The 26309-nt window shown below is 35.9% G+C and overlaps 1 protein-coding gene across 1 annotated transcript in view; it reads right to left on the reverse strand.

Moving 5' to 3' along the window:
* Positions 1 to 26309, reverse strand: part of LOC150075328 (uncharacterized) — a 192659-nt gene that overhangs the window by 121555 nt on the left and 44795 nt on the right. Inside the window, exons 3-4 of the mRNA XM_090388765.1 lie at positions 25268 to 25394; positions 5464 to 5556 (exon numbers count right to left, since the gene is read on the reverse strand). Of these exons, the coding sequence (XP_090244891.1) occupies positions 5464 to 5556; positions 25268 to 25394 (220 nt within the window). The remainder of the gene's footprint in view (positions 1 to 5463; positions 5557 to 25267; positions 25395 to 26309) is intronic.

Below are 26309 nucleotides of genomic sequence, written 5' to 3' on the forward strand. Positions count from 1 at the left end.
TACACTCAGGGTAGTGGAGAATGAAAAAGAACTGGGGTAATTGTGCAGTCAGATAGGAACTTTTCTGCAAGAGTAGCTCACGGGGTCTTGTGAATGATATACAGGAATTTTGCTAGCAGAGAGAGGAAGGTGATTATTCCCTTGTTTAAGGCGATGGTCAGGCCACACCTTGAATACTGCATACAGGTCTGGAGGCCTCATTTTAATAAAGATGTAGAGCTGCTGGAATGAGTACAGAGAAGGGCAATGAGATTAGAGTGGAACAAAGGGTTGCAGTTACCAAGAATGGCTTAAGTTCTGAAAATTGCAGCTTCTGGAGACTAGGCACCTGCGAGGTGATCCAATCGGGGTGTATAAGACCTTGAATGGTTTGAGCAAGCTCAATGCTGATGGGATTCTCCCTCTTGCTCAGATTCTGCACCTGAGGGGGCATAAATTGAAACCGAAGAGGGACCAGTTGTCGAATATATGTTCGGAAATTTGCCTTTAGCCAGCGGATGGTTGATTGCTGGAACAAACTGCCATCAGTTGTTGTAAAAGTTGACAGCTTAAATAAATTCAAGGATGAATTAGACAAACCTTTGGAGTGAATGAATGAGTGAAATGGGAAGGGTTTTTTTTTTTTTTTTTGGCTGATGCTATATAAGCTTGTTTTCTTGCATCATATGCCTCTACTAATACTAATATACAACAATAATACCTTTTGTGCACTTAAAAGATAATAGTTGCCCTACATCATAAACTGCCAGGCAGACATATCCTTTTCTGATTCCACCTATCCCTTTTACAAAGCATATTTCCTGTTTTTCTGACAATTGAGTCACCAACAACAGCTATCTCCTGTGGAACCAGACACTCTGCTGTGGAAGATCTCATCATGTCTTGTGTTGGCCAAGTGTAGTGTCTGGTGCTGTGCTGGGTGGCTGAGTGCTTGAAATGTCCCTCATTTTAATTTCTTCGAGGGTATTCACCCCATTCCTCAAGCCATCATATAAGCCCATCAGAATGCTGACTTGGCTAAGATCCTCATACTCTCGAAAATAAAAGCACACAAAGACATTCTCCCTATCATGTACCACTATGGATAAATCTTTAAAAAAATTGCATTGACTTACAAGAGAACTCACATTGATGGGTTTCTCCCAAGCAAAAGCATTCTCATTACTATTTGCTTTGATGCTCATTGAGACATGATTCTAGTATAAATATAGTTAAAAATTAAAATTACTGCCTAAACTAAGAAGTAAGAGTATAACAATGTACACTATTATGTGATTATGTTACTTATTATGTGTTATGCTACTACATTACAAAATAACATTACTGCTTTTCTAATTTTTTTGGTAATAAGAACAAAAAAAAACAAATAAATAAATAACATAACATAACATAACATGATTAGAACCTGTAAGCTGCTTATTTATTACAATTAAGACATTCTACTTACTGCAATACACTACCAGTTACCAATTATGAGATACAATATTTTTGCCAAAATCAATGATAATGAAGGCTCTACAAAGATTAAGCCACTGACTTATCAAATCCTTAGCTACTTTTAAAAATAAGTAAATGAACGTGACTACAACTATTAAAACTATTTATGGAACACAATTTAGTATGTTAATTAAGTAAAAAAAAATTGCAAAATTTTTCAAAAACATATCTGTTTTGAAGAGTTCTAAATTCTCCCACTATACCGTTTACTGTTCATAGGCTTGAACCAGTTAGAAGAATGTGTTCTGAATCAGAATGGAGTGGAATCTAAAACAAGCATAAGGGGTCGATGATTTCATAGGTAACAGTCTGGTGGATTCTTCATAAGCAGCAGTATCTACATCTTTTCACCTAGAGCAAGAGCAGGCCTTATAAACAAATGATTTTCTATTGCAGATTATGTTCTGGTTTAAGCTGCATAAACTGCTGCAGTTTATGCAGCATCTTACTTAAATTTTTTTTTTTTTATAGATAAGATGCAGTTTAGTAAGGGACAGTGCTGTTAATTTTCATAATCGGGAAAAGTAAAATCATCTTGGAATCAGCAATAAACGTTTTTGCCATCAATGTTTGGACCAGTATCATTAATGACTATGTGACTAGACCTAATATACTGCCACACAGACTTAGCAGCAATGTGTAGTGATTATTCTGGAAAATGATCTACCTGCATTACTTGAAGATGTACCATTACAGATGAGGGTATGCATGTAGTTTATGCAAGATAGAGTTCTCTCATATTTCGGCATTACAGCTAAGCTGAATGACATTTGTTATCCAGTCTCCTGAAGAGATGGAGATGGAAGCCATGCAGATGGCCCCTATTTAACAAATTTGAATCTTGTGGATTCTTTACATATGGGCACAACTAACAACTCAACTCTTATCTATTCCAGTTAGCAAAGTTTCTGCAAGCACATTCATATCATTGGCACTGTGTGTCAATGATATGAAAATTAAGGTAAAAATAAGGATATGGCTAAAAAATATAATTAAGTGTTTTCAGAGTGGGAAAAAGGTTTTGAAATATATGTAGATTTTTGAGCAAATATGGAAAAATATTTTAGGGTTGAAATTTTGTGGTGATTAGAAGAATATAAATAGTAACAAGCACATGGGTATAGGGAGAGGTATTAAGCTGAGGATGGGGAAGAGATAAAGCCGTAGTTAAATAAAGATGAAAATAGCGATAGAACGAGGATAGTTGTAATATTCGTATCACCCTCGAATTGCACTAATAGCTCTACAAATGGGAAGAAAGGTTGGTTGGTTGGTTTAATGGAAGTTTATTGGCACAAGGGCAACTAAGGCCAAATTGTGCCTGTCACAGTAATGGGAAGAAAGGTAGAAATATAAAGTAGAAAGGTAAAAAGTATATAAAAAGTTATAAAAACATACAAAGCTAGCTGAGGGTTGTAAAGCCCAACCTTTTAGTAAGGATCCTGTCTTCGTAAAGAGTTAGTACAAAAATGAGATGAATAGCAAATGCTTGTACTGCAGGAAAAAAAATATGTAAGTCAAAACAGTTCTAGAAACAAACCGAAACCGAAAGTATAATAAGAAAGGGAACAATACCTGGAGTTTTCAAGTAAAATGTAGTGGAAGGAAGACAGCAGGAAAATAAAGCGCACATAGAGTAGATGAATGTATCAAAAGCATAACTACATTAGCTACAGGATAAAGCAATTTATAGCAGCATAATGGACTTGATAGAGCTTAAGAAGTAGAAATAGATATGGAAATAGTGACCTCTATAGTTGTATTTTGAACACTACCACCTTTTATTTTACTTTATTTTGTTTAATTATTTGGTATTAATATTTTTACTTTACAGTTCCTTCACCTCCAAATTGGCTTTGCAATTCAGCCCAAAATTTTCTTAATTCATCATAACGTTTAGGATATTAACATTCTTTTGCCTTTTTGAAATCTACATTACTTCTTTTTTCTACTATCCTCACCCTTCTTGTCCTTGGCACTTGGTGTAATTTTCACCTCCATCTGTGCAAACTTTATCAGACTTATCTATCCTTACATGCTTATATATTTTTGCATCCTTTACTGCTGCTTTGTGCATTTGTCATTTATTATTTTATTTTTATATCAACTGTTGCTTTGACTTTACATTATACACACACACACACACACACACACACACACACACACACACACACACACACACACACACACACACACACACACACACACACACACACACACACACACACACACACACACACACAGACAGAGAGAGAGAGAGAGAGAGAGAGAGAGAGAGAGAGAGAGAGAGAGAGAGAGAGAGAGAGAGAGACTGTTATGAAATTTTTTTTTTTTTTTTTTTAAATAGTAGTAACAGTCATATCTCAACTTGTCAGATCAGTGAGGGCCAATCTTTTCCAGCAACGTCCACACATGTTGGAAATGTGTTGTGTTAAAAAACAAATCAAATTAAAAAAAAAAAAAAAAAACCACACAAAAACTTTTAGGTCAAGGATCAACAATTATTCTTAAACTTCTTGAAGGAAATAAATTATTTTACCCTCCTCAACCCCCGCTGAAATATTGTTGTTATGTAAAGGAATTTTATGCTAAGCACTCAAAATAATGGGAGGGGAGAAAGAAACACATTTATAAAATAAATTATTTAACATAGATTAACAAAGAAATATTCATTATACAGAACCAATGCCATGAGAAGCCCACTAGCAACTCTACCAGCTGCACAAATTTAATGCAAACTAGAAATATGAACTGTAAGTTCCCATCACACTGAAACCTGGGTTGTAATTTCTTCCAATAAAAACGGAATTTAAACTGTATATATTTATTCTCATTTCTGATTTTTCAACTCAGTTGTATAATTTATATTATTGTTCCAAATCACGAGGTGTGCCACTGACAAGGTTTGGATGCAAACTAGGTTGGGTATTGCTGCTTTAGGCCCATTTAAGTCTTGGGTACATCACTATGAGCCCAAGACTAACTGGTGATACCTATGGATAATAACTAGTGATTAACCTAGGATTATCTATAAAAAGAAGCTGTTTCTATTTACTGAAGCAGTTCTGAACAGATTTATTTCCTCTTTTACGTCACTATCTGAAGTATCCTCAAAGTCCGCAGTGCTCTGCATGTTGCCATGCAGTTTTGTCAAACATTTCAGCCAGGAGTTTAAATACATTAAATCAAATTAATTTAATGTTTGAACTTCCATCCATGCAAAATTCAGGTAGTGCATGAATTAATGCTAAAATCTGTCAACTCCTAACTCTTGTGGATGAGAATGAAGACTTTGTTCACAAGCTGTTTACGGCTAACAAAGCACATTTTCATCTTTTACTAAACTAAAATTTCAATACTAGTCAGATGAAAACCCCAAATCTATTAGACTACAAACCTTTCACAGTGCCAAGGCTACAGTACATGTGTATCAGTGCCAGATTAAGGCATGGGCTAGTAGGACCCTTGCCCAGGGTGCCAAAAACAGAAGAACAATGAAGAAAGAAATATATATATCCTTAGTAAAAGGGCAGTGAAAAATCTTTCTGTCCAGGTTGCAAAAATACCTTGGTCCGGCCCTGATGTGTATTATATGCTTAAGTGATTCTTACTTCTTGAAGGATGATAAAGAAAATGTGCCAACCGTGACTATTATATTTGCTATTTTTAATGGTCAAAATGTTTATGATGCAGTTATTAACCCAGTTTCATCAAATTAACAATGACAAATAGTTTCGGCAGGATGGGGCTACTTCTCATACTGCCACAATATTAATGATTGCAGCGACAGCTGTGTTCCGATCATGTCATGTACAGGAATAAAGACGGTCCTTGGCCAGCAAGGCTGCCTAGTTCACAATAGGAGATGGTTTTTTTCTTTCTTTCATTTTTAATTTTGTGGAGCTATAAAATAAAATCCTAACAAAAATTTCATTTAAATAATTAAATGAAAAACTGTACACATGCCATTATCCCAATCTTCATCTGTATGCAAAGCTACTGGCTCCTCATAAGATGGTACTGATGTTCTTCCTTTAAATACGCTTTCTTCGGGTTTCCCTGGAAAAAGCAAATCAAAATAAAAAGGAATGCAGCATATTATACTGTTATTATATGCTAATATTCTATGTATTATATAAAAGGAAAGCACAGGGAGTTAAGTATAATGAGCCTTAGTCTTATTCTTTTCTTTTTAGGGTCATTAAAATTAATTAAGTCTTAATACTAAAATTTTAGATGATATCATCTAAACACACCAACATTTCATCTTCTACACTTTTTGGTCAGGTCAGAATCATACTACAAGTCTGACAGAGAATTACTGATGTGTGAAAATCTAATTTCAAGCAGATTCCAGCACTTTAATCTAAAAGAATGTCATGCATGAAACAAAATAGAATAAATGTACCTAAAAAAAGAAGAATTAAAAAAATAATAATAATAGTAATAATTCAATATATTATTAGTTTTATGATGGCTAAACGATGCAAGGAAGCAAACTTTTAATGCATCTGCCACAAAAAAAAAAATAAATAAATAAATAAATAAAATAATAATGACCATTAACATGTTACTCAAGGGTAAACTATGGGATGTACTACCAACAATGGAGTCTCCTGGAATTACAGCTATGTTTAATAACAGCAAAGGAATTTTCTGCTTAAACTGTGAGACAACTGTACAGTCAGAGGAGTTCATAGGATACAGAGAGAATATAAGAAATAGCATAGTATTTAGCAGTCACTTGAATTTGAACCACATTCACTCAAAGCATGTGCACACTTATGCACTCCTCACACCTCGTGCACAGTTGATGTAGAGAAAGAGTGATTACTATTAGTAGTAGCAAATGATATACAATGAAGCAATAAACAACATCAGCAAAAAATAAAATAAAAAACCTCATATTACCTATACATTCCCTCTAATAATTAAGAGGGGATGTATAGAACAAATAGGACAAGACAAATTATAATTTATCCAGATCTTCCTTAAATTTATTCACACTACCCACTTCCACAACAACAGATGAAAGTCTACCAACAATCAACTACCTGTTAAATGAAAGCAAATTTCCACACATCTATCCTACAACCATCCTTCCTCAATTTAAATTTATGTCCCCTCATGTGTTGTCTGAGTAAGAGGAAGAATGCTATCAACATTTAACTTACTCAAATCCATAATCATTGAGTAAGCTAAATGCTGACAGCATCCCTAATACCTATACAAAATAACCCCAGTGTGCCAAGCCCATACTCACCAGATGTGAGTATGGGCTTGGCACACTGAGGGCCCTGAGCTGGATATCATCATTCTTCTCTCTCTCTCTCTCTCTCTCTCTCTCTCTCTCTCTCTCTCTCTCTCTCTCGTGCAACATAAGCCTCAGGCTTCCTTGCACCATATGGCTAAGAATAATAATTGCCAGTTTCCTGATGCTGCAAATTTGAAGAACTGAAGTCTTTCTTGATAAGAGTATCTTTGTGTTTCCCTCAACTAATCTTGTTGAAATTCTCTCCACCCATTCTAACAGATCTACATTCTTCTTAAAATGAGACTTCCAGACTTGTATGCAGCAGTACTCAAGATGCAGCCTAATTGGCCTCATACAACAGAATAATCACCTCCTTATCCCTGCAGGAAAAAATTTCTGTATATTATTGACAAAACCCCAGCTGTCCTAGAAGCCCATCTACACTGTGCAGAAAACTTCATGTTCAATTGGAAAATTATCTCCACATCTTTTTCATTCTCAATTACCCTGGCTAGTATGTTATTGTGGATTACTGTCACTTACGTGCAGTACCTTGCATTTGTCAATGTTAAACATCAATTGCCACTTCTTGGCCCATCTGTCTGCCGAATTTTTTTAGACAGACAGATGGGGAAAGTTGTTGCAGTAGCCTACTGATTACTGTCATTAACCACCCTGCCAATCTTTGTATCATCTGCAATACTGAAAACAACAATGGGTGCAGCACTGAACCCTGGGGGACTCCACTAATAACATTTATCCAAGAAGAGCAATGTCATTGATAACCAGTCTTCTCCCACATATCCTTATCAGTACCTTTATCCTTAGCAGTAACTTGTCCCCAATGCCACACTGCTCTAATTTGTATAGCAGTTTTTTATGTGGAACATTATCAAAAGCTTTCCTGGAATCTAAATACAGTAAGCACTGGTTATAATGATCCCATTTGCAAACTAAATTTTGATTCAAACAAACAGCATTTCTAATAAGCGAAAATCGATGAATATTATTCACAGGTTATAAAAGTAAAACTAAAGCACAAATTTAAAATTTATTACCAATTAAACAATGCATGAAAATCAGAAGAATGTCATCCACAGGGTTAGCAAAATAAAAACAAATTTATACTTATGTACATAGCTTAATTACTATACATATTAATTAAACATAACACTTTGTAATATGATTATAATTTTAAATACTCACTTATTTTAGATTGCTTTAAATTATCTCTACAAAGTCTATAGTTTTTTCAATATTGTATAACAGTCCATATTCATGATCACTTGCAGCAGTTTCTTCCAATGCTCTCCTCATTACAGCTATAGCTTCAAGAGTTTGCCGTTTTGTAACTGGAATTCGTTCAGGTTCATCTTCATTTTCCTCCCCTTGGCGAAAGTATTAGTAACAGACTGGGAAATTTCTTCTTCTGTTAAAACTGTACTAACTACCCGTTTATAACAGATTTTACAAACAAAAAGTCCCAATAAACTGAAAACGGCAAATTGTTTTTACTGTTTTATGTTGTGACCTCTAGAAATGTGCCTTAGAAAAATATCACAGAGGCATTCACAAAATGGATTCTTATAACCGAAGATGCGATTCCAATAAACAATGAAAATGGTAGTGCATTTTATTGATTTGAATCTGTTCTTTGAAATTTGATTCTGTAAAGCAGCTGATTCTAATAACTAGTGATCACTATAACCATAGCATCCAGACAAGACTGCCCCTTACAAATCCATTCTGTGACTGTCACATAACCACATTCCTATCTAGGTGGTCCTGCATTACTTCTTTCCCCAGTAACTCCATTATTTTCCCTGGAACAGAAGTCCACCTTATGGGTCTGTTATTACTCACTTCATGTTTTGACCCCCCCCCACGGGGACCTTGTGAACTGGTGATACATTTATACATCTCATTTATATCCTTGTATAAAAGATACATTTATATCCTTTATACAAGGATAGTCTCATAATTATGTTGTTACCTCTTTTGTTGGCTCTCTTAATATAACAGGATAGACCCCATCCATTCCAGGCACCTTATTTACATTTAGACTCAACAATCTCTTACACCTTACTGTCAGTTATCAAAAAATCATTTCACCCCACCATTACAATTTGATATACTTCTAGCCTCCCAATCCCTAAAAATATCCCCATTTATAAACAAAGATGCAAAATATTTATTCAGCTTGTTAGCAACATGAGCAGGATAATCAACAGTTATGCCATTAACATTTAGCGGACCAATGTAATTCATTCCTTTCCTTCTAGTGTTTGTATAAGTAATGAAGTCTCTGCTTGCTAAATCCCTCTTTGTGACTTGACCGCAGACTAGTTTATTGATAACTGAAGGTTTTTGCTTCCCTGATGATTTATATGCAGTCAATGATTTTTCTACTCTGCTACTACTAAAATTACTTTCTGAGTGCTTCCCATTTAGAATTTGTTTCTGGTAACATCATCAGTTGGTCCCACTGAATGGGGTTGAAAAGTTGCTGAGGCCACTGTAGTTACCCTTATGAAAGCATAAGCTTTTCCCTTTGCCCTTGACAGTAGTAACTTAAGTAAACCCCCATCTCAGTACACTGAGATCACTGCCACCTAGTGGTTCTTTTATCTGCAAATTCTTAATGCATGAAGAGTATCGCTCTCTCTCTCTTGTTGCCTCTGTTATGTTGGTGCAGAAAAGTCATACGATGAATCGACAAAAATCTTGCTATTGTTTAAGTGACCAACACACAAGTTCAAGTCATTGTGGAAGTTAAAATCCCCCATTATAAGACAATCTGATTTACTACCCACTATTTGTCTGTACAGTTGTTTTTTAAACTTATCACAGTTATTTGACCTATAGAAGACTCCTATTCTCATTTTTCCCAGTCATCAAAAATACATCAAATTCATTTACTATTCTCCTAACATTAGTGTACACACAAATACACATGCACCTGTTTTATCTTCGGTAGTCCTAAAGAAAAAATTAGAATTGGAGTCTATAGTCGTAGTAGCATGTGATGCAAGAAAGCATGTGTATGAGCTTATGCAGCATCAGCCAAAAAAAAAACAAAAAAAAAAAACACACCATTCCCTCCAAATGCCTGTCCAGTTCTTCCTTAAATTTATTCAACCTATCAACTTCCACAATGACAGATGGAAGTTTTGGAAGTTGATAGGTTGAATAAATTTAAGGAGGAACTGTAATAAGCCAAATGATTGTAACAAGCATAATGAACAACTATACACACCAATAGAACAGGGCCAACAAAGAATATCTTATCATCAAGGATTTAAGCTTTTCAGATATTAAATGGAACTCGTGGCTTGGCAACTCTCACAGTATAAAAATATTTCTTGACTTGTTGGACGACTGTTTTCTACAAAATGTGCTAAAGGGGCAACAAGGAAAGCAATACAGGGAACCCTCGTATAACATGGTAGTTAGGTTCCTATGAAATGTTGTGTTGTGTGAAGCCGTGTTACATGGGACTAAGAAAAAGTATAAAAGGGGGGTTACATTCCAAAAGCTAACAAAAATACACCATTTCGTTAACAAAGTATTAACAAAACTAACAAAAATACACCATTTCATTAACAAAACTTACAAAAATACATCATTCTATATTTCGTGCATCTTCTACTCTTTAAAAAATCAGTAATCTGGTTTTGTTTGCTTTTGCTTGATAAATCTTTGCGAATTTCATCGTATAGAACTAAGCATTTTTTGAAACTCCCTTTTGAACGTTGGGTTCCTTTCATTCAAGGATCTACATTCCAAAAATAAGATTCTAATTGCTTGGCTAATTTTATGCCTTCCCATATGTTTTTTAGTGTAAAATTTGCAAGCTTAGAATTTTCATCTGTGCTATCATCCTCTTAATTGATTTGGTTTTACCTCCGATGCCATTTCCACCAAATCTGCTTTGCCAGTAATTTTTCTACAAGTAATATTTGAACATCTTCAGTAATCATTCTTTTTTCAGTTTTTTTTTAGGGACATAGGCAACTAAGGCAATGTTACTCTGTGTATATTGTCTATAAATTGCACGTGTCCTGAGGTTGATTTTCTGTTTTGCTGGACGAAAAACCAGAGTTCCGGGAGAAAAAACCATGCTACCCTCGCCTGAGCAGACTAACTCAGCCACGTTGTGAAAAAGATCCATAAAAATTCCTCCCGTCATCATCGAGATTCGAATCAGGTCTTTTACATCTGGTTTGGGGAGGGTGATTCTATCAACTGTGCTACCCACGAGGGCTTCAGTAGTCGTATTAAAACCTAACCCTCCTACTGACATAGCAAACTCTATTAATGCATCGATTCCCTTTTCTGCTGGTTCGACCATATTTCCCTGAATGAACTGACTCTGGCCATACATTTTTCCACACACATTTAACGTTGACAGTTTTACTTCTTTCAGCAATAAAGCCATGGTTCTGATACAGTCCACAATTGAGAAATGTTTCCATGCCTCCATTACTTCAACTGATTCAGAATCAATTTTTTCCAAAATCCACTAACTATTTTCTGGTGGAATGAGTTTTAAAGGTGGATTTAATGCTTTGATCTAATGGCTCAATGAAAGAAGTTGTACAACTGTGGTGGTAGGAACAAAACTTCAACATTTGGATGACTTACACCTTTTGGATGATAGCCAATGGTAATAAAACTTTGAAATCTAGATTTTTCCACAAGTTCAATAGCACAGAATGTAACACGCAGATTTCCCAACAAAACAAAATACAGGGATTTCTCAATTTTGTTTTTTTTTTGTTTTTTTGACAAACAAGTCAAAAAAACAAAAAAAAGCAAAGATTTAAAAAGAGTGGAAATGTTGAAAAATGACATCCAACATAATAGCAGGGTTTCCCCCGCACAAAAGCTCAAAAATACCATTATGCAAGATTTACCAAAAGTCTCTAAACGTGTTATATAAATACCGTGTTGTGCGAGGATTGTCACAATTTATCAATATCACAATACCGTGTTAGAGCGAAACTGTGTTGTAGAAATACCATGTTATACGGGGGTTGCCTATATTACTGATCTGGTTATCAGCTTTGATTCATCATGTATTAAGAATCTTCAGGTTAAGGAACCTTTTGGTAGCAGTGATCACTGAATAGTGATATGGGATTTATTCAAATATATAACTACAGAAAAGGTAAAGAGAACAGATTTTGTTTTTGTGAAGGTAATTATGATGGGCACAGACAGTTTTTTAAACTCTTCTCAGTGTACCAACTGATGTTGAAAAACAAATGACAAGAGGCCACTAAACATTTTATACCATAATTGCTCAAGATTTAGATCAAATTGAAGGTCAGGTGAACTAATGAGCTGAACGGAGAAAACCATGGTATAATTAGAAATTATCAAAGGATACACAGTCCTACAATAAATGCAAACTAGCATGAAATCAAGTTATTCAGGGGATTAGGCAGGATAAGACATTATGAAAGGTCCTTAGCTAAGAGTATAAAGAAAAGCAGCAAGGAATTTTGTGTATGTTAACATCAGAAGGACAGGGATGAATCATATTGATTCCATGGATATGAATTGTATAATTACTGGCGATTATTTACAGATTACTGATAAAATGAATAAACCTCTTCCATTTACATTCACATGAAGTAGTCCTTAAAGATGAAGTTACTAGAATCCTACTGAATACTGACTTGAAGTTATATGATTTAAGGTCAAAGTGGATAAAGTGCAGCAATAATTCAGACACAGCATGGGTTTGTTAAGGGAAAGTCTTGTCTGACAAATTTGATAGGATATTATGATGTGGTTACAAAGGAACTGGATGCAAAAAATAATTTTGATATCATATATTTGGATTTCAGGAAAGCTTTTGACACTGTTGCGCATGGAAGACTATTGTACAAATTGGAGCAGAATGGTATTAAGGGTGGTAATCCATTATTGCTACAATGGATAAAATTGTAACAATAATGGATAACCATCCTTTTATCCATTATTGCTACAATGGATAAAAGGATGGTTAAGTGCGAGAAGACAGAGGGTGGTAATCAATGGGTGCTGCTCTTCTTGGACTAATGTTATTAGTGGAGTCCCACAGGGTTTGGTGTTAGGTCCACTGTTGTTTTGTATATTTATCAATGATATTGATGAAGGTATATCAGGCTTAATGTCGAAGTTTGCAGATGATACAAAGGTTGGCAGGGTTGTTAATGACAGTAATGGCAGTGTGCTACTGCAACAGGATCTAGATAATTTGGGCAGATGGGCTAAGAAGTGGCAACTGAAGTTTAACCTTGACAAATGCAAAGTACTGCATATGGGTAGAAGTAACCCCAGAGAAACGTACCAACTGTGTGGTACTACACTTAAGGTGGTAGAAAAATGAAAAAGACCTGGGAGTAATTGTGCAGGCAGATATGAAGTTTTCTGAGCAATGCAGACAGGCTGCCAGGGCAGGTCATGGGGTTTTGTCAATGATATATAGGAATTTTGCTAGCAGTGAGGAGGTGATTCTCCCTCTGTATAAGGCAATGGTCAGGCCACGCCTTGAGTACTGCGTACAGGTCTGGAGGCCTCATTTTAGGAAGGATGTAGATTTACTTGAGCGTGTACAGAGAAGGGCAACAAGATTGGTGAGGGGAATGAAGGGATCCTCTTACCAAGAGAGGCTTAAGTTCTGCAAATTGCAGTGGCTGGAGACTAGGCACCTGCATGGTGATCTGATTGAGGTATATAAGGCCTTGAATGGGTTGAGCACGCTGAATTCTGATGGGATCCTTCCACTTGTTCAGATTACGAACCTAAGGGGGAATAAATTCAAATTAAGAAAAGACAGATGTAGAATAGATGTGCGGAAATTTGCCTTTAGCCAGCGGGTGGTTAATTGCTGGAACAAACTTCCATCTGTCGTTGTGGAAGTTGCTAGGTTGAATAAATTTAAGGAGGAACTGGACAGGCATTTGGAGGGAATGGTGTGATTTTTTTTTTTTTTTTTGGCTGATGCTGCATAAGCTCATACATTTGCTTTCTTGCATCACATGCCACTACTACTACTACTACAGACCTGAAGTTTAACCTCTGTGCCATGGAAAATAATAGAATCAATAGATAAATAATGCAAAATCATCTTGATACGAGTGGGGCCACCACAGCATGGATTACTTAAAGGGAGATTATGCTTCAGCCATTCTGATTCTGATTAGCTGCAATGAGGATATTACAAAGAAACTGGATGCAAAGAATAATTCTCACATCATCTACTTAAATTTCAGTAAAGCCTTTGAAACTGTTATGTTATGTTATGTTGGTGTAGAAAAGTCATATACAAATGTTGCAAAAATTGGAGCAATGTGGATAACAGGAGAAGGTTTTATCCTTTCTATACACATTGTACTCATTGTATACAAATTTCACCACTTAACATGATTGGCATGTTTCTGATATCCCTGTTATGTCTGCATTTGTTGACTTTACAGATTTGTTTACTATTCTCCTAGCATTAGTGTACAAGCTTTTTGCTTTTAGTAATGCTAACACAGTTCATATATTTGCTTCTCTCATGAAGAAGCCCCCAGCAGACCTTGTAATCTCAAACACCTTACTTGTCAGGCTGTTTTATTTGTTTCAATAAAGCAGTGAAAGAATCATTTTCACCTCTGCTTGTAGATGATGTTAATCTGTTTGTCTGTATAGTTCCCTCCCCTTTTTCTAACCCACCTAACACTGCCTTGATAGCATCAGCAAAATATATTTGCTCTTCTTCTATTTAAATGTATTCCATCCCTGTTAAAATCTTCTCCTGTTATCCACAGTAAACTTCCTTTCCAATCACATAAGAGGTAAAATTTGTATAGGAAGGATAAACAGGACAGAAAGGATGAAGGAGTAATACTCTTGGTTAAGAAGCATGTAGAATCTAAGGCAGTGTACACACATGATGTAAGTGGCCAATAAAATGTTCAGTCAGTTTGGTGTGACACAAGGACTGGAAAAATGAGAGCAGGAGTCTGATAGACTTAAGCCAAATGACTGTGAAGAGAATAATGAAGAACTGCACAGACAGACAGAGTGGGCCAGCAGATCGGAATGCCTAATAATAATAGGAGACTTAACTTTCCAGACTGGACCTTGTGGTCACTCACACAGTAGCAAGACTTTTGTGGATTTACTGGATGGCCGTTTCCTACACCAGCAGGTTAAAAGAGAATGCAATAATCTTGATCTGAGTGACCCTTCATGAATTAAGAATCTGCAGATAAAAGATCCACTAGGTGGCAGTGATCACAACAATGTGGGATTTACTTAAAGATGCACTGTCAAAGGCATGGGAAAGGGCTTTGACAGTAATGGTCTCAGAGAGTTTTTAAATTCTCAAGCAGTGGGACCAACTAACGAAGTTACAAACAGCAAATTCTAAATGGGTAGAATAAGGGTTATCATAGAAGCTACTAAGCTTTATATACCAACTAAGAGATACTGTTCAAGGTTTAGACCAAGATGGATGCCTACTCATCCCACGCTTTGTGGGATGAACAGGTGACATGGAAACCTACAGTAAATATCAAGTAGTCTATAATCAGATCACAAAGGGGATTAGGCAAGCCAAGGCAGATTACAAGAAGCCTTTGGCAAAGAATGCAAAGAAAAGCAGCAATGACTTCTTTGCTTATATTAACAGTAGAAAGAAGGCAGTTGAATTATATTGGGCCACTCAAGGTTTAACTGTTGATGATCCTACTCAGGTTGCTGACAAACTAAATAAATATTTTGCATTTACATTCACACAAAGTTTTTAGGGATGGGAACAACAGAAGTACACCAAGTTATAACTGTAGTGAAATGATTTTGTTTCAACAGGGAAGAAAGTGGAAGAGAAATTGTTAAGGAGGTACCTGTGTCTGATGTGATCTATAAAGTTATATTAAAAGATGAGCAAAGAAAGTAGGAAAACCTTGGCCATAATTATGAGAGCATCATTAGATTAAAAAAATCATCCTCCTCAGGTTCTATAGATGGAGGTGTGCAAATATCACTTCTATTCACAAAGGAATATCAAAGAGCAATTTGAGCAATTACAGGCTTGCAAACCATTATAGACATGTAAGCTTGACTAATGTTGCAGGGAAAGTAATGGAATCAATGGCTAACCAAGTACTGAAGGATTACCTCAACAGAAATGGAATTTATATGGAAATTACCCCATGGATTTATTAACTGGGGATGTTGTATGACCAATCTTATTAGCTGCTGTGATGCAGTAAAAAAAAAACTGGATTCAAACAATTTTGACATCATATATCTTGATTTCAGCAAAACTTTTAACAAAACTTCATTTTGTAGCAGACTTTCCACAAGAAAGACTGCTGTACAAAATTACATTATGGGCAAGTTATTACTATGGTTAAGGGAATAGTAGTTAGCAGGCTAGTTATAAATGGGCACTGCTCTAATTGGACTAATGTTGTTAATGGAGTCTTGAGGTCCTTCGGTGCTAGGTCCCTTGTTGTTTAAAATATTTATTAATGATACTGATGAAGGCATATCAAGCTTATTTGTCTAAGTTTAAAGATCATACAATGGTTAGCAGGATGCTTAATAATTATATTCCAGAGAAAATAATTACAGGCATAGTACTACAGTAAAACTAACAAAAATTAGGTGGACGGACTGAGAAGTGACAAAAGATGTTTAACGTTTGGTAAATTAGATCATAAGTATAGCATAGCTTAATTTTCGGCACTCACCTCATAGTAATCACAGCACATAAGGAATCCTTAATATATCATCAGTCATTTGGTAAATGAAAGGCATTGCATATGGGCAGCAGTAAGACTTATGAAGGGGTTAAGCGTAGCAGTGTAAAAAAGTCCCCAAAATACATCTTACAAGACACTCATTTGAGTGAAATTTCAAAAGGGTGATTCTACAGCCCTGCAGGCAGAATGTCCTTTCAGTCATAGTAGAGAAAAATGCTAGAATATAAAAAAAAAAAAAAAAAAAACATGTTGAATAAAATAATAGTAAATCCAGTTGTTTGGGGAGGGCTGGCCCCTTCCGTAGATAATACATAACTTATTTAAAATGTTAATGTGATGTAGATGACATAGTGGCCAAGTGTGCCAAGTCTTAGGATGGAAGAGTAGAGTATCTGAACTTTTTGCAATTGTGGCTATTAAGTTCTGAGGCATTGATTGTGGATGCTCATTAATTGCTTCCTGTGACCCTTGCTTGGGTGATGGTTTCCTTTGGGGACTGGAGTTGTGGTTGTTATGGAAGATAACACATAAAAGGAAATACATACAATTCCAAAAAAATATGAACCTTTGTATTAAGACATCCACAGACAGAAAAAATGCAAATAGATGCAAAGAAAACTGTGACGTGGGGTGATGAAATGTTGCCGCATTAAGCATAAAGACTACACAGGCTGTTTGGCTGCAGTAATCTGAAGCCACAATGGGGAAACGGCATGATCTATCAGACTTCGAAAAATGTCTTAATGTTGGTGCATGTTTAGCAGGAGTGGCAATTCAAAAAATAAAAGTCATAACTGGAGTCATTACAGGTCTGATTTCTCGAAAGCATCCATCTCAAAGGTTTTTAATTACTGGAAAGCAAGCAGTTCTTCCACATCTCAAAGGCATAAATAGTTGTATTATGCTAAGGAGAACTGTATAAGAAAAATAAGACATCAAATAAATAAATTTATTTTTTATTTTATATTTATATATATTTTTTTTGCCCAATCAATTAAGTGTACACATGCTGCTCATAAGAGCTGCCATTCTTAGATAGTTGTCCGTTATTATGGCACAGTCCCAGTACAGTTTGTAACTAACAAAGCCACTATGATCAGGTACACAGGAACAATAGTCTACCCCCCCCCAACACTTCTGTATGTGGCAGAGATCTGGGCATCTGCAGCTCCATCCACTATCAAACCCTTGGGCAATGGGCCCTGATGAGCAGTTGCAATAAAGATACTCTCACTCTCTCAAGTCTCCTGTATCAATGTTGAATAAGGTAAATTTAATTTTGTTAATCGGTAAGGTAATAAAGTTCAAATTTTGCTTAATATATCTTTAATTTTATAGCCTGCGGATAATATTCCTCCTATTTTCACTTATTAGACTCGTCGTTTAATAGAATTAAAATTAAATTCATAAACATGATCACAATGACTGGTGCTTACTACATATTGTATAGTGAATATGTATTTTATTATGGAGAGCCATCGTAACGTGATTTGATTGTATACATGTTTGTAAAGTGTGTTAGCTGTATAAGGTACATTACAAAATGCTTTACCGGTAGCTATCGTAAAAAAGCTGGATATAATTGATTTGGCTATTATTCTTCATCACAATCTTTCAACCAATAAGATTTGTTCCATTGTTGGATTTTAGGCATATTGGCAAATTTAGATCACACTGCACTACTGTGCACTATGTCTGTACAAATGAGTGTTCAATGGTTGACAAGTCTGAAAAACACTGAACAACTCATGAGGGAGACCTACTCCCTCTGCCTGAGATCAAATAACTCCAGCCCTGATTGAAGATGCCTTTAGAAATTCCTCCAGTCTATGACTAGACTCAAACCCAGACCTCACCAAATAAACAAGTGATGAAACTACTATACTACCATGGAGGGCTGGTGTTCATACAGAGTATGTTGTAATGCACCTTTGTTGAAAGTCATGCTAATCCTTGCAAGATGCAGACTATAGAAATCATAAAATAGATGAAATGGATAAAAACTATTCCAAGACAAAGACAAACGAGAGTTTATAAGCATAAACTCTGCATGAATAGTAATGAATGCAAATTACATTACATTGTTAAAAAAGTAATAATGTAATTATCTATCATTGATGGTTTCAGAAATAGTTTCATATTTCTAGAGTGAGTGAAGGATTTCAATGTTGCAACATGCTTTTATACTGCTAACCGAGTTATGTTGAATTGAAGATTTGTACAGTTTACCTTATATCATTTATCCTTTGCCCAGCTCAAGTTAGTCAACTGTAGTTACTGATTTATACCTCCACAGGGAATGTTTTATGTTTCCCAGCACTGCTATTCACTTTGAGTTGAGTCACAGGTTCATCTGAAGTTTTGTGAAACACAGTTCCTCTTCCTCTCCTCCTTCTGACAGTGATTTTTGTACATCACTAAAGAGGAGATATGGCCACCTCTAATGTCGATGCAGGCTTTGCACCACCTGTCCATACTTAGAACAATGTTGTTGTAGTAGTGGCATGTGATGCAAGAAAGCAAGTGTATGAGCTTATGCAGCACCAGCCAAAAAAAAAAAAAAAAAAAAATCACACCATTGCCTCCAAATGCCTGTCCAGTTCCTCCTTAAATTTATTCAACCTAGCAACTTCCACAACGACAGATGGAAGTTTGTTCCAGCAATTAACCACCCGCTGGCTAAAGGCAAATTTCCGCACATCTATTCTACATCTGTCTTTTCTTAATTTGAATTTATTCCCCCTTAGGTTCGTAATCTGAACAAGTGGAAGGATCCCATCAGAATTCAGCGTGCTCAACCCATTCAAGGCCTTATACACCTCAATCAGATCACCATGCAGGTGCCTAGTCTCCAGCCACTGCAATCTGCAGAACTTAAGCCTCTCTTGTTAAGAGGATCCCTTCATCCCCCTCACCAATCTTGTTGCCCTTCTCTGTACACGCTCAAGCAAATCTATATCCTTCCTAAAATGAGGCCTCCAGACCTGTATGCAGTACTCAAGGCATGGCCTGACCATTGACTTATAGAGGGACAATCACCTCCTTTTCCCTGCTAGCAAAATTCCAATATATCATTGACAAAACCCCATGACCTGCCCTGGCAGCCTGTCTGCATTGCTCAGAAAACTTCATATCTGACTGCACAATTACTCCCAAGTCTTTTTCATTTTCTACCACCTTAAGTGTAGTACCACATAGTTGGTACGTTTCTCTGTGGTTACTTCTACCAATATGCAGTACTTTGCATTTGTCAAGGTTAACTTCAGTTGCCACTTCTTAGCCCATCTGCCCAAATTATCTAGATCCTGTTGCAGTAGCACACTGCCATTACTGTCATTAACAACCCTGCCAACCTTTGTATCATCTGCAAACTTCGACATTAAGCCTGATATACCTTGATCAATATCATTGAGAAATATACAAAACAACAGTGGACCCAACACCAAACCCTGGGGGACTCCACTAATAACATTAGTCCACGAAGAGCAGCACTCATTGATTACCACTTGTTAATAAGTTCTTGCAGTAACATTGTCCATTCCTCTGTTAGTGCCATCTTCAGCTGGTGAACATTTTCTGGTGGGTGTGGATGTGCCGCTAGTCGTCTCTCCAGAGCGTCCCATATGCATTCAATGTGATTTAGATCGGTGGAACGGGTAGGCTAATTCATATGAACAATGTCCTCACTTTCCAAAGGCATATCACAGCTGCAGTGCAATGGGATGTGGCGTTATCATCCATAAACACCAACTCAGGGCCAATGGCACTTTGGAACAGACGCACATGGGGAAGGATTATCTCAGTACAGTAGCGTGCACCGGTTACAGTACCGTCTTCCAGTATATGGAGTTGTGTACGTCCATCCAAGATAACGGCTCGCCAGACGAGAACACCTCGACTGCCATATCAATCTCTTTCAGTGATGTTTGCGGGGTGATACCGTGTGCCAACCTCTTGCCAGATTAGCTGACATCCAGAATCGCTGCTGTGACTGAATCTACTTTCATCAGTAAAGAGTACCTTAAGTAAAGATTTTGAGGTTGTAACCTTTAGAAATAGTATTGGTCCTTAAGTTTTGCACACCAGTATATAAAGGCAATTGTAACCCTGAATATCCTCCCTTCACTCTGAGGATGGAAATTTTTAAACTATTTTCAAAACCATCAGTGATAATTAAATTACTAATTTTTAACAATAGTTAATTTGTGTTCTTTACTATTATTTGCTAAACCATATTCTTCAAACAGATGTCTGGTTTATCTACCAAAAGTAAAAAGGCATCTTTTGTTGATACCACCATGTTTGCACAAACATAATCAGCAATCATTCCTTGCTAAACTTAATCATATGATATTTCTCCCCTTTTATTAAGTAAGAATTATTTGTCATCAACTTGTACAGTAGTGCTTCTTCAAAGAAGTTAGTTTCACATATAATGTACCTGAACAGATTTTCTGTGCAGCTTTTCAAAACTGAGTTATTGACGACTTTATCACTGCCCGAATGACTTTCTTAGCTAATCAGCCAACATTTTAGGTTGTATCTGTCTTGAATCTCAAAAATCATCCTTAAAAATTATAATCCGACTTTGATGTAGTGTGGAAAAAGTCTTCACCTTTATTTTTAAAAGACAACAAAAATGTTCTGATCAGTGGTACAACTGATCAGAACATTTCTCTCCAGCATCTCCTTGGTTTGGTGATTAATGAATGTTTCTTTTTACATAAAAAAACAATTTGCTCTTTTGCTTTATTAACGTTAAAAGACTACTTTGGAATGTGTCATATTTAAACAAAAATTTCTGGTTTTTTTTTTTTTTGAAACCTTACTTACTTACTTCCCTTATTTTTAATTTTGAGCCTTTTCATCAATCCTTAACTCATTTTCTTCAAAAAAAAACCTAACAGTGAGAAATTCAAAAGCAAAGGATTGCTCCAACTGATGAAACAATGTAATGGATAGCAAATCAAAAAAAATAACATATTCATTGTACTGGATGTATAGATTAAAAAAAAAAAAAAAAAAAAAAAAAAGACCCTAACCACAGAGCACACAAAGTAAAATGGCAACTTTTTTTTTCTAGTCCCTCAGTTATTAGTCAAACCAACCCACTCATCATGAATGGATTGGCATTCTTGTTCATACATTCAAAATCCCAATTAAGCCAACCCACCACCTAAGCCATAGCTTATATGTGGTTTATCACTCATCTCAATTCTAACTTTAGCTGTGTTTAAAACATTTTAACTACTAAAAGAAATTTCAAAATTTTAACACAACTCAATTTTCGGAGAGCGCTCATGCCACTTAGTCCTAGTCATGAGATTTCAGACTTTGGACAATCACTGCACATCCCACCCATCCCAATGGACTAGGTTTCCATCCCTGCCACTGGGAGGCAGGCTCTACTATCTAACTTCAACTGTGCTCTCCTTTTGTTTAACAACAAAATTGTTAAAGGAAGTAAATTTACACTTTGCTATGAACATACTCCAGAAGAACTGTTGTTCCAATCCTCCTAAAAACAATTCTAGTTGACTCCTAATGTCAACATAGTTGTTACACTGAAACATTATATGAACCAATGTCTCCTCTTCTCCACAAGAACAATTTTTACTATCTACTAGGCCTAGCTGGAAAAGCATCTTTGGCAACCCATGGACTGTTATTAGAAAGGCTGCATTTACCCCAAACTGCTGCCAGGGTTTCTTTCTCCCCTACAAGATGTCTACTCAGGGTAAGAACATGTATGTTACTCGCTCCTTCTTGAAGATCTACCATCTCCTTTGCCAGACCTGTACCAATTTACTCAGAATTTCTTTTCTTCTCTTTCTTGACTTTTCTTCTCTTGTACCCAGCCTTTCTTGATCTGGATTGTGAACTTATGTTCAAAATCAGGCTTCTCAAATTATTTCTAGTGCAATACAACAGTGCTGATAAAATGGATTTGCAGATCTGACGGTAATCTGCCAGAGAGCACTTGTAATGTCTCTGTTGAACCTGTTCGACACGCTCTAGTAATGGATAAGAGAGCAAATCTTTGGGCTTGCATAATATACTGTTTGACTACAGAATTTGTCATCCTGTGAAGCCAAGCTATAGAGATATAGGAAATGATGGGGACAAATAGGCAATCACAGTAAATTCAATGCTCAGCCCTTTATACCCCAATTAACCATTATCACTCTCTTAAGCATGGCATAATAATATCCAAAATTTTCCTTTTAAATACTTGGCATACGTTATAAAGTTGATTCGCTCTCCTATATTCACACCTAGGTATCTGACAACAGCTTTATATCTTATGGACATTCCTGATGCCCTCACTAGTGGAGGCCTATTTATATTTAATTGCATTTGCTGTTTCCTAATAGTCCTCAAATGCTCCAGTCTTGTTCTGAAATTTGTAATCAATGTACTTTAGCCCATTCCTGCAAATCTCCTAGTACTTGTGCGGCACAGTCTTCAATCTGTGATTGTTCATTGCCATAAACCAATATTAGCACATCATCGGCATATGCTATCATATCAGCTCCAACATAATTTTGTTTCTAAAACTCATCTAGTGTTATGCACTAAGCATGATCACAGATCTCTGAGAACAATCTCTAACTACATTTCTCACAATTTCTGTATACACTATTCTAACAATAACTTTCCTCTTACAAAAATACTGCTTAAATACAGAAAACATTATTTGAGCATTCAGTAACCCTTATTCTAGATAAGATCTCCTCCCACCAGTCTGTTGAATGCACCATGAAAGTCAACGAACATACCTAGAACATACTGCCCCTCATACTCTTGCATACACTTAACCAATTGGTAAATGGCATCCTCTGTGGACTTTCCCTTCTTATAACCAAACTGGTGATCAGAGGACATATGTTTCTCTATATACATAATCATTACTCTGCTAATGCATAGTCTTCCCCATTACTGACAATAAAGCAATTGGATGAAATGCTCCAGGCTCACTCAGGTTCTGTCACGACTTGATAATCAATCTCAATAGTGCCATTCTCCAAACCAGGGGAAAGGAACCCTGTTCCAGACACTTATATTATACATTTGTATTAGGACAACAGACCTCAACTGAAAAGCCCTCTTCATTACATTAACTTCTATTAAGTCAAGGCCCAGCAATCGGTTGTCCTTTGCCTGTGCAATCACCTCTGAGAACTCATTATATGAGAATGGTTGTTCTTCATGCTGGGACTGATATGAAGCATTACCTCTGACAATGCTTTGCTGCACTTTATTATACTCACTCATTTTTTCAGAATCTGGAAACAGCTCACTAATGACCATGTCAGTAGATTCGTGCCAGTTTAATGTTTGAACATTCCTTACTCACAGTATAACGAACTTGATTGGTTACTAACTTAAAAATAGAACCCTATGAGTCTCTCGATCCTTTTCCTTTAACATATTGCCTCCATAAGGCTTCTTTTGCCACACAAATGGCTCTACTCTAAACATCTCTCATTATTACATCACCAACACTACGATAAAACTGAAACTGTTTCCTAATAGTCCTCAATTCACGCCTCTGTAAATTTAAACTAAATTTCTCCTAAATTTTTTCCTTGGCATACTACTTCTAGAGGCAGTGTAAAAAATACTTTGCAGTTTTTCTACAAATTGAACATAACTAAAAGTACCCCAGCTCACATTATCAACCTGGGCACAAAAGGCCCAAGTCGAATCTAGCCCAATTTTCAGTGTGTGTACTGCAAATTGCTCCAACTCCTTATGCACTCAAGTAACATCAGTGCTGAGTTCAAAGAGAATTGCATTGTGATCACTAGTTGAGAAATCATCAACCACCTTCCAGTTTTCTATCCTGCTATGCACTTTGCATAGCAGGATAGAAAACTGACTGGATAGTAGAGATAGTAAAGTGCACTGGATACTATAGATAGTAAAGTGAACTTTACAAAGTGCAACTGTGCACTTTGTAAAAATCAATAAAAGACTTGCCATGCATAGTGGAATATGTAGGCTGGTGTCCTTGCACATTCAATACTTCCAACCCTGAAACAGAAAGGAAGTCTTCAAGAATTTCACCTCTATCATTAATTTCTCTACTGCCTCAGAATTAGAATTAGAATCAAGAGCTATAATAATATTATTAGGCAACAACAATTGACAAATCTTTCCAATTGATTCACATATGGCTCGATTTTCTCTGAGGGTGGACAATACATCGAGATAAAGTGCACTTTCCCGTAGCCACCTATTATTTCACAACGTACTGTATTCTCATTTGATAAATGAGTCAGCTTGGTAAATACCAAACTTATATTTTTTATCAGTATGGCTGCTCTCAGATGTTCTCCATCACAGACACTCCACTAACTTCTGGGATATCCTCTTATACTAGTCACTACCTGATAAGGTTCCTGAACCAAAGCTAAATCAATATCTCTTTGCTCTATTTCATATGACACTTGCGAAACTACACCTTTCACTCGTTGTGCATTTATTTGGACAATCTTGTTCAGAAATTCTTTTGTATGTATGTGAAATGAGATCTAAGCAGAAAATCAACTTTCTGCAAAAAGTTTGAAATAGTTAGAAATATTGCCAAAATGGGGATGTACACACAACACAATTTGTCATTAAGATGTAAAATTTATTTTATTCACAAGTGAAACATAAAAAAAGTCATTAAAATACTTTAGGTATCAAAAATGTTTGAAAACAACAAAATTTATAAGAAATTAATTTCACTCATTAAAATTATCTGCAACAAATAACTTACGAGTCACATATTTCTCTAATGGTTCCTTATCTTTGCAGTGCAACAAATGATGGTTATACTCCACAGCCTGTATCCTATGCTTGGCATTAAATGGACATGTTTTCATATCATTTTCTTGATCAAATTGCTGGATCCAAAAAAAAAAAAAAAAAAAAAAAAGATTTAATAGTAAATAAATAAACATTGTTTCAAAATTATATATACAAAAATTGGGACATATTCAAGGTTCAAGGGCATAAAATAATAATAATTGCACCTATCTGATTCTGAATGACTATGCAGCTGTGTGTGTTTGAACTCTATAAAATGATTTTAAAGTTTTGAATGGCTAAACATAATAAAATTAATGAATAAAGCAAACATATACCAACTATTAAAAACGATTTTACACTTGTCTGCTAATTTTAATATATTCTTTTATAATTTTTAACCATTCAAAACTCCAAAGCCAGCTTTTACCCTTTAACCATTAGTTCACATCTACATTTTTTAGTATTTGGGTGCATAAGCCCTTGACAAAATATGTACAAAAATATGCTTTGTCAAGAAAATTTCACTATTTCAAATAATGTCTCTGTTACTGCATGAACTGTCTTTAAATTTTCGAGTACATGCTGCCATCTCCTGTCTACCCTTACAACTAACAGTAGTTCAATAGATGGCAGCAGGAAAATAGCTATGAAAATTGCATGAAAAGATCATAATGTCAGCTTTCATTGTCTGATTTGCACCTAAAATTGAAAGAATTCATTAGTAGATGATGCAAGAAAGCAAGCTTATATAGCATCAGCCAAAAAAAAAAAGTCCTTCCCATTTCACCCATTCACTCCAAACGTTTGTCCAGTTCTTCCTTGAAGCTATAAACTTCCACAATAACAGATGGAAGTTTATTCCAGCAATCAACCACCTACTGGCTAAAAGCAAATTTGCACATATCTATTCTGCAACTGTCTTTCCTCAGTTTGAATTTATGACTCCTCAAGTGCGTAATCTGGGCAAGAGGAAGAGTCCCATCAGTATAGAGCAGGCTCAAACCATTCAC

This window comes from Mastigoproctus giganteus, chromosome 14 (genome assembly GCF_048544385.1).
Source record: "Mastigoproctus giganteus isolate SK-2022 chromosome 14, ASM4854438v1, whole genome shotgun sequence".
NCBI lineage: Eukaryota > Metazoa > Arthropoda > Arachnida > Uropygi > Thelyphonidae > Mastigoproctus > Mastigoproctus giganteus.